General features: G+C 42.4%; 1 protein-coding gene across 1 annotated transcript in view; it reads right to left on the reverse strand.

Moving 5' to 3' along the window:
* Positions 1-15911, reverse strand: part of Nipal2 (NIPA like domain containing 2) — an 83531-nt gene that overhangs the window by 18711 nt on the left and 48909 nt on the right. The window contains exon 5 of the mRNA XM_051202619.1: positions 7628-7749. Within this exon, the coding sequence (XP_051058576.1) occupies positions 7628-7749 (122 nt within the window). The remainder of the gene's footprint in view (positions 1-7627; positions 7750-15911) is intronic.

The following is a 15911-nucleotide window of genomic DNA, read 5'->3' on the forward strand; positions in this document are numbered from 1 at the left end:
TAGGAGGCTTTCCATATAATATAGAATATTAAATGATCATTTCAACTTTTCCCTGGTAAATGAAGCCATTTATCACTTTTCTGCAAGGCCATTAACTAAGATGCCCTACAAAAGCTGTCCAAGAATTATTCCTATGCCTCCCCTCTAAGTGCTCTCTATGATCCTCTCAAAGTGCTCCCTACGCCTTCCTCCAAGTGCTCCCCATTCTCTCCAAGTTCTCCCTATGCCTTCCCTCTTAGTGATCCCTATGCATTCTCTCCAAGTGCTCCCTATGCCTTCCCTCCAAGTGCTCCCTATGCATTCTCTCCAAGTGCTCCCCATACATTCTCTCCAAGTGCTCCCTATGGATCCCCTCCGGGTGCTCCCTATGACTGCACAGTGCTCCCTTGGGTGTTTTAGTCTCCTTCCACAGGAAGGTCTTCTTGGCCCAGTGCCCCTCATTGAGGACATCCAGTTCTCACCTGATGTAACTGTACCATAGGATTCATTACCAGGGGACAGAGGCCCTCCCTGATGAGCAGAGCATGGGGCATCTGCTTCAAGCTCACACTAAATGTTGCTGAGTCAGGATATAGATAACTGTAGCCAGTTCTGAAAAATCATGTAGTTTCCCTCCCCCCCCTCAAATCCCATCTCCTTGACTACAGTGGCACTGGGTTCCACCTCGGGTCAAGAGGTCACAGAGCTCCCAGGGATAAAATATTCAAGCAGTATGAACAATGTCCACTCTTTTCTACACTTCTCTCTGATGCTCACACAGCTGTGGCTTTATGTGTCCCTGTGCCCCACGGAGAAGCTGCACTGCCGGCTGGCCTCTGTGAGCCCTGTGTGCACTGGTCCCAGGGCTCTGCTGCAATCAGGTCACCAGTCCTTCCAACCACCTTAGGAGGCAGCTACTATGATCACCTCCATTTTACAAGTGAGGAAACTGACACTTGTTATGTACGTGGGGCATGCTAAAGAACAATGCCCCGGAAGGCAGAATGATGCCACCCCACCCAAAGAGGCCCATGTTCTAAGTCCTCAGAACATTTGTTTACATATTGCACTGGGGCTCTGCAGCTGTGGTTAAGCATATGGATCTGAATTGTGAGATGGTCCTGGACGATTCAGGCATGTGAGTCTGAGAAAGCAGAAGCCACTGTAGTCAGAGGGACCGGCAATTCAGGTCAGACTGCTGAGAACCTGTAGGACCTGGCAAGTGATAGATTCCTCCCTGGAGACTCTGGAAGGGACACCGCCTGTCAGTCCAGGGTCCAGAACAGTAATTCATTTCCGAGTTTGTGATGATTTGTTAAGGGATTCATAGAAAATGGATTCAGATTTTGGTTCCTGAAATCTTTTCCAAAGGATTGTCTTTGAGATAAATTTTCTGAGTTGGTGTGGTGGTTTGAAGAGGAATGACCCTCACAGACCCCTGTATTTGAATGCTTGGCCTGTACGGAGTGGCACTCTTAGGAGGTGTGGCCTTGTTGGAGGAAGCGTGTCACTGTGGGGGTGGGCTTTGAGGTCTCTGATGCTTAAGCTATGCCCAGTGTGGTACACAGTCTCCTTCTGCTGTCTGTGGGTTAGGATGTAGAACCGTCAGCTCCTTCCCAGCATCATGTCCGCCTGTACACTGTCATGTTTCCTGCCATGATGATAATGGACTAAACCTGTGAAACTGTCAGCCACAGTGAAATGCTTCCCTGTATAAGAGTTGCCATGGTCATGGTGTCTCTTCACAGCAACAGACACCCTAAGACATTGGCAGTTGGTTTTGGAGTCGACATGTCCCTCCTCCCCACCTCCGTTATGTAGAACAGGCTGGCCTTGAAAACTCACAGAGATCCACCTGCTTCTGCCTTCTTGAATCTAATTAGAACTAATGGTAGTAGCTATCCTGTTTTGGTAATATGGGGTCAATGGTAGTCTAGGAGATGACATGTTAAAACAGACAAATTTCACCAGTCTGAGTTTATCTTCTATTTTTTTCCCCTCCCCTCTCTGTATGTGTCTATGCACTTGAGTGTGGCTGTCCATGGAAGCCAGAAGAGGGCGCTGGATCCCTTGCAGTTGAAAGTACAGGTGGTTGCTGATGTGGGTGCTGGGAACGGAAGTCCTTTGCAAGAGCAGAATATGTTCAAAACCACCGAGCCACCTTTCTAGCCCCACCCTCTTTTCTTTCTTGAAAGCTGAGTCATTCAAATGACTTTTGTCTCACAGGAATAGCGTCTGACAAGGTTCTCTGCAGACATCTTGGTCCTTGGTAGTCTGTTGCACTGAGCCTGCACAGGCAGTTCGGTGACGTGAAAGACTGACTTGGTTTTGAGTTCTGATTGCCTGAATTCGTGTTTATTGACTTTGGCCAAGTTATCGGACCTCTCTCTACGCTGCAGCTTCCTCTTCTGGGAGGTGAAGGAGACCGAGGTGCCCACTCAGAGGACTGCTGCTAGGTGAGGTGCAGAGAGAGGCCACAGCTGTGCACAGGCTTTGCCTGCTCTGTGGGAGTCCTCTACTGCGCATCCTCTGCTGCAGGCACACGGTGTTGTTTACATCTAGACAATAAAGCAAAGGGATCTCACACCAGAGATGTTTAATAAAAACACAGCTTTCTTCCTCCGGGTTCACAGCACCAGATGGTGGGTGTTGAATCAGCTTTGTCAGAACTGCAGACTTAATAATCAGCATCGGGGCATAGAATTACTTCAAATGACAGGTTTGGTCCCTGCCACTGCTGAGAAAGAAAATGAGCAACTGTGTAGATTATTGTGGGCAGGATTTTACGTTTGGAACAGAGGTTTCCATTTGAGTAGTTTATTGGAAAGTCTGGGTGGGCAAAACAGCCACCACAAAGCCTGCCAAAAAGCGTGATGCAATTGAGGCTTAGGGCCATGCTTCCTGTGTGGGCTGCAAGGAGTGCATTCACAGGTGTGTTGCTCTATAGCTCTTTGGTCAAGCAGGACATATGGGACTAAGGAAACTTTAATCCATCTTCTTTTTAGGGGCATGACCTTTAGCCCGCTGGCACAGGTGATGGTTTCCTCAGAGGATTGAGTTATGCAGTGTCTTTCCAAATTACTCTGACCTTGAGACCCAACTCAGCCTCCACTTTTGGCAGGTTTTAGTGAGGAGAACTATTTCTCAGTGGCAGATGGGCCTGGGAAAGCTGGCCCAGAGGGTGAGCAGACTGAAGCTCTCCCCCGCCACTGGACACCAGGCTCCTTAAATCACTTTCCTGCACAAGGACACCAAGGAGGGGACAGACTCCTGACCTCACTGTGGTGGGGCTTCCACTTAACGGGGAACTGGAGAGAACACAGGCACCATGGTCCACGTCAACATATACTCGAGGGGCGGGAGGTGAGCCGGTCCAGAATATAACTTGACAGTCCCTTTGTGGAAAATGCAGAACTGATGAAGACTTTCGAATATTATTTTTATTCATTTGATATGTTGGTCTGATCAGTCCCGATAAGCAATCCAGATGCTGTAATTATACTTGGTGTAATACAGAAACAATGAACGGCTTGTCATAAACTAGTCTGTTGGGTGTGGTGTGGAGACAGGGTCATTCTATGTATCCCAGCATGGCCCTGAACACGTGGTCCTTCTGCCCACCCTTCCTGAGTGTTGTGATTACAGACATGTGCCACCACACCCAGCTCACAGAATAGTCTTAAGGTGATTATGACCTTTGTGAAAACTAAACAAAGAAACACAACCTAAAAAAAAACCTATCACATCTGAAAATTGAACTTTGATTATTTAGATGTCTAATAGATTTAGCCCAAAATTCAGTTCAAAGGTCTTAGCATGGAATAGTACACTACATTATACTACAGCACTACACCACTACACTACCCTGCTATATTACACTATGTCACACTACACTACACTATACCATACTACACTACGTTATATAACACTGAAGTACATACAGTACATTACACTACACTATACTATACGACCCAATACTACACTACACTATACAGTACTACACTAAACTATACAATACTATACTACACTACATTACACTACAATATGTTGAATGGGTTAGTAAATACATTGCATACATGCATGAAATTCTCAAAGATTAGAAATATATGTAAGCTGGGTGCTGATGAATGCCTTTGATCCCAGCATTCGGGAGGCAGTGGCTGATAGATCTTTGAGAGTTCAAGGCTAGCCTGGTCTATAAGAGCTAGTTCCAGTGGAGAGATGGCTCAGAGGTTAAGAGCTGCTCTTCCAGAGGTCCTGAGTTCAATTCCCAATAACCACATGGTGGCTCACAACCATCTGTAATGAGATCTGGTACCCTCTTCTGGCCTGAGGGCATACCTGCAGACAGAACACTGAATACATGATAAATAATACATCTTAAAAAAAAAAAAAAAAAAGAGCTAGTTCCAGGACAGGCTCCAGAACTACACAGGGAAACCCTGTCTCTACAAACATACATACATACATACAGTAAAAGAATAAGCTTCAGAAAAATATCAAGGTGTAACAAAATTCAGAGTATTTTTGTGCATCTGTAAGGTTTAATAAAAAAGTTTGTGGACTGGGGATACATCTTAGTAGTAGAATTCTTGCTTAGGGTGGTGCTAACTAAGCCTGGTTTCAATCCTCAGTATCATGAAGGAAAAAAAGAAAAAGAAAAGCAAAGATTTTAAAAGGCATTTTGTCCTTTTCAGATGTATTCTCTGGTGCTAAAAACAATACAAGATACATCATCATTAAACCATGCAGTTATTCCAGGAAAGAAGGCTTGATGCATCTTTAATCTCCAGGGGATCCAACTCAGGCTATTAATTTTCTGGTCATAGGCTATGTCACTTTTTTTGTTGCTCTTGTTGTTGTGGATGAAGCATTTGTTTTGCCCGTAGGCAAAAAGTTGTAATGTGTTGGTTAGATTTCAAGCCTGCACTACCATGAAATATTTAATAAAGTATAAAGAACAGAAGTAAATCAGAGATTAAAGATCCCTCTAGTGCTTAGAGTTGATTGATGAAAGCTGTGGTAGTTAACAGACTATGATGATGGACAAGTAAGAAAACAAATGGGGTGGAGTGAAAGCAGAGTCTGAAGGTCCCCAGGAAGGCTAACTTGAGTTGGGAAGGGCTAAGGAAGAGCTGGGAAGTGGCAGCCAGCCAGGGTAGGAGTGAAGTCCATGAGAATAAGAGCCTGGCTAACAACATAGCACAAGCAGTTGTTTCTTTAGGCAGGACCTTATTGAGTGATAGGCTGGTTGATTGGCTGATTAACCAACAATTCTGTGGCAGTGCATTGCTGGAATAGAGGACAGGTAGATAGGCAATTACATCATAATGTGGCCTGTGAAAAGCATAGCAAACAGAGAAACTAGGTTTGTAATATTTCCACAGAAGAGGCTGCATCAGAGCTGCATCCATGCAGGTGAATTTGCTGGGAGGTTCAGGATGACAGAGTTATAGGTTAGAGAAAGTAGGGTACCTTCCTGGCAGAGGAACAAAAACAAAGTATCACCGAGTTATGAGGCTTGCAGGAGGATGCCTGTAGCTATAGTACTGATGATAGTCGTCAGTAAGGGGGACATGTTTCTTCAGACACTGCTGGAGTGGGCTGAGAAACAGATGATGAAAGCTTGGAATAAGGCGGTGCTAATGGGAATACAAGAGAGGGGTCAAGTTTAAGAGATTTTAAAAACATGTAGGGTTGGAGAGTGGGGAAATCAAGATGTGAGAGAGAGAAGTCACATGTAGCTCAGGTCTCCAATAGACCAGATGGACACAGAAGAGATAAGAGATGGGAGAGTTTGGGGGCAAAACACTGAGTTCAGATCCTGATGGTTGCATTTGAGGAACCATGGACCATACATGAAGGGCAGTGAATGAATGCAGAGTCAGGAGAGGCCTGGGAGGAAGCGGATACAGGATGCAAGAAGCATGATGCTGTGTGAACAACGGCATCTGTGCTGATTGGCTTTTTATCAGCTTGACACTGAGTACAGATGCCTCAATCGGAGAGTCCCCTCTGTTAGACAGGCCCATGGGCATGTCTGAGGAGGTGTTTCCCTGATAAATGACTAACATGAGGAGACCCAGCCAAGGGTGGGCAGTTCCACCCCTGGGCATGAGATCTTGGGTTGTGTAAGAAAGTAAGGTGAGAGAGCAATGGCAAGCAAGTCAGTAAGCAGCATTCTTCTGTTTCTCCACCCTTTCTTCTCCCTTCCCTACCTCTAGGGTCTTGCTTTGAGCTCTTCCCCTAGCTTCCCTAGCTTCCCTCGACCATGTACTGTGAACTGTAAGCCAGATACACCCTCTCCACCCCCCCACTTGCTTTTGGTCATGTCATGTTGTTTATCATAGCAATAGAAAAACAAACCAGAACAGGAATCTTTTAGAAGGCCTGGGTAGCATACATTGTATAAGTAGACGCGTATGGTCCGCAGATGAAGAGGTGCCCGAGATGAAGAGGTCAGACAAGGAACAGAATGTAAAATATACCAAGAAGGTCAAGGAAGAGAGACATTCAAGGAGATGATGGGCATGAAGTAAACACTACACAAAGTTCAAGAATTCTTTCCCTCCCTCCCTCCTTGCTTCTCTCTCAGCAATATATATTTATTAATATTAATATTAACATTAATATTAATATTAATATGTGTGTGTGTGTGTCTACTAGGTGTAATGAGAAAGGAGTGGCTAACATGGAAGGCTACAGGATAATCTATTAATGGTGTGTAGTATATGAACACTAAAAGACACAAAATGAACTATTTTTTTTCCGTGGGGTAAGAGAAAGGAATAGAGAGGAAAACAGTGGAGAATGTGTGTAGACAACTGTGTTCCAGTGGTCAGGGTATGTCAGAGGTAGTGAGACAGAGAAATCTTGTCACATAGACTGCTGTCACAGGAGCCTGATTTATACTTGAGGGCAAAGCTCACCTGTAAAGCTTGTAAATGTCAACAGCATGCTTTTGATACTAAGTTGGTAGAGTAGAACATTCTTTTTCTACATCAGTGAACTAGGTTAGATGCCTTCTACTCCTAAAAATATATGAGTCTGTAGGTTTCAATTCTTTATTATTAAATGTACAAGTACTTTTGCTGAACTATTTCTTGGTAAATGCTCACTTAGACAATTCCAATTTTTTTTTTCTGCTTGCCCTTTCTGGAATCTTCTTTTTCTCCGGTCTCAACTGCAATCTGTAGCAAGTCATAAACCTACTGTTTCTTTCTTTATACTTACCAGATGCAGTCATTGTATCAAATAAAACATCTCAGTTAATGTCTTCAACTACCCATTTACCAGTTCCTTCCTTCCTTCCTTCCTTCCTTCCCCCCTCCCTCCCTCCCTTCCATTTTTCTTCCCTCACTCCTTCCTTTCCTCCCACTCCCTCTCTCCCTACTTCATCCCCTCCCTCCTCCCTCCCCTGCATCCCCTGGGATTATACCATTGCTACCTCTTTGATCTCAATGAGGACATTTTGAAAAATGCTTCAATAGTGCTTAATATCTCAAATCCTTAGGCATTGATAGCATATATTTATATTTTAGCAAGTCTCTGGGCTGAGAAGAAAGGGTTGCATGGATTTTCTAACACTGTAGCCACCAGTGGTCTAGAGAATATACACCAGAAACAGTAAAATATTTAGAACCCTTACCACATAGACCAGGAACTGCCAGCCAACAAAGTAATACTGTACTGTTCTTGCTGAGATAGCCTGGGACATATTTGGAGCAAAATTCACCAATAAATATGTTCCTGCAAATGCCACAGTCATACCTTTGAATAAAAAAAAAAAGACAAACCAAAATGAAAACCAGATTAGAGTTTTTCTTTTTCCCTCTTTCCAGTTGGGGTGGGGTCTTGCTATGTAGCCTGAGCTGGTTTGGAACTCATTCTGTAATACAGGCTGGCCTTGAACTCAGGTGTGCTTTATCGGCTTGGCTGCCTTAAAGCTTTTCTTGACTCACCATTACCTAGAAGAGAGTATTATTTGTTGAAAGTCATGCAGTCCCTGATCTCCCACCCCAACTGGTGCCAATAAAATACAAGTCAACTGTCCCTGAAGAGCACAGTTCTTTAAAGGAAAATAAAATCCACGGAGCAGGACATGACTCCAGATTCTGTTGTCCCAGGTGAATCCGAGCCTCCTCAGGGAGTTTCCCCAGACACAGAGAACATTAGAACATGCAGGGACAGAGAGGTAAGGACCCACTCCTGGGACCATTTCCACACCAATGAAGTACAAGTGGGCCAAGTTGACCTAGATCATCCAGTCCAGCTCATGACCAGCTCTCGCTCACTCGCTCACTCAATCCTGGAGCCTGTGAGTTCGGGTGATGGAGACTTTGAAACTCAGCAGTGGGCACTTTAGTCATTGACAGCAGCCTTTCCAAAAGTAACTATGGTGAGAGGGACCCACTCTAGAATTCTAATGATCTACTAGGTCAAGAATCCCAGGATTAGCATAGTAAAAACAGATCATTGCTATCTGCTCGTCATTTTAGCATTACTTAGAACCATGGAGAGAAAAGATGATGTGCATGGAGGGTTAGGGGTGGGGGTGAGGGGTCAGCCACGGGAAGAGTGTAAGGGGGCAGCCTATTTACATACATGTAGCGGCCTGAGCAAACTTTACCTAAGTAGCCCTTTGCAGATACTGCACTTGGAAACATGTCCTCTCTCACCACTGAGCATATATCTCTGTTGTGAATATAACTTACAAACAGCCTTAATGCCAACTGCAAGAGTCTGGTCTATCCATAAAAGCTGACAGTGTGGGGGGCTGATTTCCTACCCCTCTTACCCACATGGTCTAGGTCTTGAACTCAGTTTCTGAGCACAGTGTTTAATGTTATATAAGGTTGACAACAACCTATTCAGGGCCTTGAGAGGCTACATGTCTGCCCCCATTTACACATAGTTTTTAGAGCTATTTCTGATGAGAATATTTAAAATGAAAAACAATACACCTTGTTAAACACTTTAGTAAAAGCAAAATAATAAAAACGCATGCACAAACTTGGGAGAAAATATTGGCCGGTCATGTTCTTTCTTTAGAAAATAAAGGGTTATTTCAAATTAGGTTCCTAGGAGGAATGGGTTTTTTAAAAGTGAGTTTTCTGACCTTGATATGATAAAAGAACACAAATCTACTGGGCACACTTTAAAATGTCTCAGGGATTCCAAGTGTTCCTTTTGTGTACCTAAATTCATGATGACTTTTAAGTCTCATTGCCAAAGTTTCTCTTCTCATCTTACATGACCCAGCACCCACCCAGCTTCCTGTGTTGTGATGTAATCAGGAGATAGTTACACGAGCATGTGCAACAAAATTCCAGAGGGTTATGTAGGATCGATCAGCTAAATGCCAAGTGTCTCTCATTCGCCAACAGCACACCAGGCACCCTGCCCAGAGTCATGCTCCAAGGCTCCTTCCTAGGCTTCATCTTTAGAGGCGTGTGTGCATGCACATGAGTTTTCTTGCTTTCATATAAGCAAGAGCATATTGTAGACACTGCTTTGCATTGACTTCTCTCTCACTTAGAGAACACTGTGGAGAAGATGTAAGACAAGCTCTTTCCTTTAAATCTGCTAAGTACTCCACCATCTGACTAGGTACTCCACCATCTGACTAAGTACTCCACCATCTGAATAAGTACTCCACCATCTGACTAAGTACTCCATCATCTGAATAAGTAATCCACCATCTGAATAAGTACTCCATCATCTGAATAAGTACTCCACCATCTGATTAAGTACTCCACCATCTGAATAAGTACTCCACCATCTGAATAAGTACTCCACCATCTGAATAAGTACTCCACCATCTGAATAAGTACTCCACCATCTGACTAAGTACTCCATCATCTGACTAAGTACTCCACCATCTGAATAAGTACGCCACCATCTGAATAAATACACCATCATCTGAATAAGTACTCCATCATCTGAAGGTAGTGTTACTTATTTGGCTTCATTTTCGATACTCTTTCTCATCTGCTTCTACATTTCTCTATCAAGGCATTTTTCTCTCTTTATTGCATTTCAAAACAAATTACAGTTAGGATGTCTGAGGATTTTTAAAACAAGTCCTTCCAAATCTCTTTTCATATATATTACTTCATTTGAAACTCAAATCATTGTGAGTCAAGAGGATAACCCTATAGTGGTTTATTCATTCTTTCCTTATGATCTTAACTTTAGTTACTTCAGGATAGCTTTGTCCTCTAATAGGTGTATGCTTGCTTGTTTTATGCCATCTGCATTTGTTGTTGCTTGTTTTTGAGACAGGGTCTTGCTAGCGAGGGAGACTACAGGCCTGCCTGATCTTATGGCCCTTCTGCCTTAGCCTCTTCAATGCTACGATAACAATCTGTGGGCTCATGACTAACTATTTGTACTATTTAAGGTGATTTTCTATCTCCCTTAGGGGTCATTCATATTGCCATAAGAGTTTAAAAGTGTTGATGTCACTTGCACTTCCTTAAAACATGTTGTTTTTTTTTTTACAATTTTTAAAAATTTTATTACAATCTTATTTTATGTGTCAATCCCAGTTCCCCTTCCCTCTCCTCCTCCCCTGCCCCCCCCCAACTCATTCTCTTTCTGCTTCCCAGGGGATGAGATTTTCAAAGTCTGTCACATCATTTGGAGCAGGGCCTAGGCCCTCCCCCATGTGTCTAGGCTGAGAAAGTTATTCCTCTATGTGGAATGGGCTCCCCAAGTCCATTCATACACTAGGGATAAATACTGATCCACTACCAGAGGCCCAATAGACTGCCCAGTCCTCCAAACTGACACCCACGTTCAGGGGGTCTGGGTCTGTCCTATGCTGGTTTCCCAGCTTTTGGCCTGGTATCCATGAGTTCCCCCTTGTTCAGGTCAGCTGTTTCTGTGTGTTTCTCCAGCTGGTCTTGACCCCTTTGCTCATCACTCCTCCCTGCCTGCAACTGGATTCCAGGAGTTCAGCTCAGTGCTTAGCTTAGTGAATCTCTGCTTCTACTTCCATCAGCTACTGGATAAAGGTTCTATGATGGCATTTAAGATAGCCATCAATCTCATTATAGGGAAAGGGCATTAAAGGTAGCCTCTCTACTATTGCTCAGATTGTTAGTTGGGGTCATCTTTGTAGATCTCTGGACATTTCCCTAGTGCCAGATTTCTCTTTAGACCTATAATGGCTCCCTCTAATATGGTACCTCTTTTCTTGCTCTCCTGTATTTTCCCCCTAACTCAATCTTCCTGCTCTCTTGTGTCCTCCTCTCCCCTCTTCTTCTCCCCTTCTGTTTCTCTTAATCCCCTCTCCTCTCCCCCCATGCTCCCAATTTGCTCAGGAGATCTTGGCCCTTTCCCTTTTTCTGGGGGACCATGTCTTTCTTAGAGTCCTCCTTGCTTCCTACCTTCTCCGGTGGTGTGGACTATAGGCTAGTAATCTGTTGCTCTATATCTAATATCCATATATGAGTGAGTATATACCATGTTCATCCTTTTGTGATTGGGTTACCTCACTCAGGATGGTTTCTTTTTTTCCACTAAGTAGTACTCCATTGTGTGAATGTACCACATTTTCTCCACCCATTCTTCAGTTGAGGGGCATCTAGGTTGCTTCCAGGTTCTGGCTATTACAAATAATGCTGCTATGAACATAGTTGAACAGATGTTCTTATTGCATGAATGTGCATTCTTTGGGTATACGCCTAAGAGTGGAATTGCTGGATCTTGAAGGAGACTGATTTCCATTTTCCTGAGGAACTGCCATACTGATTTCCAAAGTGGTTTGCACTCCCACCAGCAGTGGAGGAGTGTTCCCCTTTCCCCAAATCCTCTCCAGCATAAACTGTTATTGATGTTTTTTATTTTAGCCATTCTGACAGGAGCAAGATGGTATCTCAGAGTTGTTTTGATTTGCATTTCCTTGATGGTTAAAGATGTTGAGCAGTTTCTTAAGTGTCTTTCAGCCATTTTAGATTCCTCTATTGAGAATTCTCATTAAGTTCTGTATCCTGCTTTTTAATTGGGTTATTCGGTGTTTTGGTGACTAGCTTCTTGAGTTCTTTGTATATTTTAGAAATGAGCCCTCTGTCAGATGTGGGGTTAGTGAAGATCTTTTCCCAGTCTGTGGGCTGCTGTCTTGTCTGATTCACTGTGTCCTTTGCCTTACAGAAGCTTCTCATTTTCAGGTGGTTCCGTTTATTAATTGTTGATCTCAGTGTCTGTGCTACTGGTGTTATACTCAGGAAGTGGTCTCCTGTACCAGTTTGTTCAAGGGTACCTCCCACTTTCTCTTCTAAGAGGTTCATTGTGGCTGGATTTATGTTGTGGTCTCCGATCCATTTGGACTTGAGTTTTGTGCATGGCGATAGATAATGGATCTATCTTAAGTCTTCTACATGCCAGCATCCATTTATGCCAGCACCATTTGTTGAAGATGCTTTCTTTTTCCATTTTAGCTTCTTTGTAAAAAATCAGGTGTTTGTAGGTGTGTGGGTTAATATCCGGGTTTTCAATTAGATTCCATTGGTCTACCTGTCTATTTTTTGTGCCAATACCAAGCTGTTTTCAGAACTATAGCTATATAATGGAGTTTGAAGTTAGGGATGCCTCTGGAAGTTCGTTTATTGTACAGGGTTGTTTTGGCTATCCTGGGTCTTTTGCTTTTCCGTACAAAGTTGAATTTTGTTCTTTCAAGGTCTGTGAAGAATTGTGCTGGTATTTTGATGGGGATTGCATTGAATCTGTAGATTGCTTTTGGCAAGATTGCCATTTTTACTATGTTGATCCTATCTATCAAAGAGCATGGGAGATCTTTCCATTTTCTGGTATCTTCTTTAATTTCTTTCTTTAAAGATGCAAAATTCTTGCTATGCAGGTCTTTCACTTGTTTGGGTAGCATCACCCCAAAATACTTTATGTTGTTTGTGGCTACTGTAAAGGGTGATGTTTCTCTGATTTCTTTCTCAGCCCATTTATCATCTATACATAGTAGGGCTACTGATTGTTTTGAGTTAATCTTGTATCCTGCCACTTTGCTGAAGGTGTTTATCAGCTACTGTAGGAGTTCCCCAGTAGTTTTTCAGGTCACTTATGTAAAGTATCATATCATCTGCAAATTGTGAAAGTTGGACTTCTTCCTTTCCATTTGGATCCCCTTGATCTTTTTTTTTTTTTTTTAATTGCTTTAGCTAGAACTTTAAGTACAATATTAAAGAGACATGGAGAGAGTGGACAGCCTTGTCTTGTTCCTGATTTTAGAGGAATCACATTGAGTTTCTCTCTTTTAGTTTGGTGTTGGCTATTGGTTTGCTGTATATTGCTTTTTATTATGTTTAGCTATGTTCCTGTTATTCTGATCTCTCCAAGACCTTTATCATAAAGGGGTATTAGATTTTGTCAAAGGCTTTTTTAGCATCTGGTGAAATTATCATGTGGTTTGTCTTTTTCACTTTGTTTATATTGTGGATTACATTGGTAGATTTTCATATGCTGAACTATCCCTGCATCCCTGGGATGAAGCCTCTTTGATCATGGTGGATGATTTCTCTGATGTATTCTTAGATTCTATTTGCCAGTTTTTTCTTGAGTATTTTTGCATCAGTGTTCATCAGTGATCTTGATCTGTAGTTCTCTTTCTTAGTTGTGTCTTTGGGTGGCTTGGGTACCAAGGTAATTGTAACATCGTAAAACATTTGGCAATGACCTTTCTGCTTCTATTTTGTGGAACAATTTGAGGAGTACTGGCATTAGCTCTTCTTTGAATTTCTGGTAGAATTCTGCACTGAAGCCATCTGGCCCTGGGCTTTTTTTGGTTGGGAGTCTTTTGACACCTGCTTCTATTTCATCAGGGGTTATAGGTCTGTTTACATTTCTTATCTGTTCTTGGTTTAATTTTGGTAAATGATATCTATCAAGAGAATAGTCCATTTCCTTAAAATTTTTGAATTTTGTGGAGTACAGTTTTTCAAATTATGACCTGAAGATTCTCTGGATTTCCTCATTGTCAATTGTAATTTCCCCCTTTTCATTTCTGATTTTGTTAATTTGCATGTTCTCTCTCTGCATTTTGGTTAGTTTGGATAAAGGTTTATCTTATTGATTTTCTCAAATAACCAACTCTGTGTTACATTGATATTTTGTATTGTTTTCTTTGTTTCTGCTTTATTGATTTCAGCCCTCAATTTGATTATTTCCTGGCATCTACTTCTCCAGGGTGAGTTTGCTTCTTTTTGCTCTAGCGCTTTCAATTGAGCTGTTAATTCTCTAGTGTGACTACTTTCCAGTTTGTTCACGTGGGCACTTCAGGCTATGAACTTTCCTCTTAGTACTGCTTTCATAGTGTCCCATAAGTTTGGGTATGTTGTGTCTTCATTCTTATTGAAGTCTAGGAAGTCTTTAATTTCTTTATTTCTTCCTTGACCCAGGAATGGTGCAGTTGTGCATTGTTCAATTTCCATGAGGTTGTAGGGTTTCTGAAATTTGTGTTGTTGAATTCTAACTTTAAAGCATGGTGGTCTGATAAGATATGGGGGGTTATTCCAATTTTCTTTTTTGTATCTGTTGAGGTTTGCTATGTTGCTAAGATTGTAGTTGATTTTGGAGACGGTTCCGTGTGGCACCGAGAAGAAGGTATATTCTTTTGTGTTTGAATGGAATGCTCTATAGGTGTCTGTTAATTCTACTGAGTCATAACTTCTGTTAGTTATTTTGGTTCCTTGTTAAGTTTCTTTCTGGTGGTTCTGTCTAGTGGTGACAGTGGGGTGTTGTAATCTCTCACTATAAGTGTGTGCATTTTTTGTGTGATTTGAGTTTTAGTAATGTTTCTTTTAGGAATGTGTGTGCCTTTGTATTTGGGACATAGATGTTCAGAATTATGACTTCATCCTGATGGAGTTTTCCTGTGATGAATATGAAATGACTTTCTTCATCTTTTTTGACTGATTTAAGTTTGAAGTCTATTTGTTAGATATTAGGATAGCTACACCACCTTGTTTCTTGGGTTCATTTGATTGGAAAATCTTTTCCCAACCTTTCACTCTGAGTTAATGCTTGTCTTTGAGGTTGGGGTATATTAAAATGTGTTTGTAACACCCCTTTCCACCAATTCCTGCTATTTTTTATTTCATGGCGTGGCAGTATTTCTTCTTTTGAAAGATGCAGATTTCTAACTTAGGAAATTTGCTGTTCACCTTCTGGAGCCCAAGGAAGCAGGCTGCATGGATGTTCTCTCAGATGCATCCCCGGCCAGTGCTGGGACCCTGCAAGTCTAACTCTGAAATGCCCTCGAGAAACTCAAAGTTCACTGTTACTTCCTTGAGAGAGGAACTCGGGCAAATTCTTCATTCAGGTGGAACAGCCTCATCTCCACATGGGAGTTAACCCTTTGGATCTGGGAGGAAAGGCTCCAAGAGACCAGTTGTAGTCAGATTTTTCTTTGGGCTGCCAGCTCACAAATAATGACAGGAGGTTTCTTATTAACTATGAAAGGCTAGCCTATAGTTTAGGCTTGTTCCTAACTAGCTCTTATAATTTAAACTAGCCCATTCATACTAACCTATGTTCTATCACGTGGCATTACCTCTCTTCCATCTTGTACCTCCTATTTCTTCTCCACGTCTCCTGGTATCTCTCGATTCTCCTCTTCCTTTCTCTCTGCCCGGAAGTCTTGACCACACCTTCTGCCTATCTACTGGCCGTCCAGTTCTTTATTAAACCAATTACAGCAACATATCATCACACAGTGATCAAATATCCACAACAAGCAGCCAAGAGGTGAAACTTGTTCTGGGAACTTATTTAGCCAATAGTCTTTGAGGTACCAGCCCCTTTGGGTGAGGTCTTAGGTGCTACAAGTGGACTGGGAGCAAATTCTTGCTCTCTCTCTCTCTTAAAGGGAAGTCAGGCATTTATTAGGGAGTCACTCACAAATGACAAATGTGGTCAAT

This window comes from Phodopus roborovskii, unplaced genomic scaffold (genome assembly GCF_943737965.1).
Source record: "Phodopus roborovskii unplaced genomic scaffold, PHOROB, whole genome shotgun sequence".
In the NCBI taxonomy this organism is placed as follows: Eukaryota; Metazoa; Chordata; class Mammalia; order Rodentia; family Cricetidae; genus Phodopus; species Phodopus roborovskii.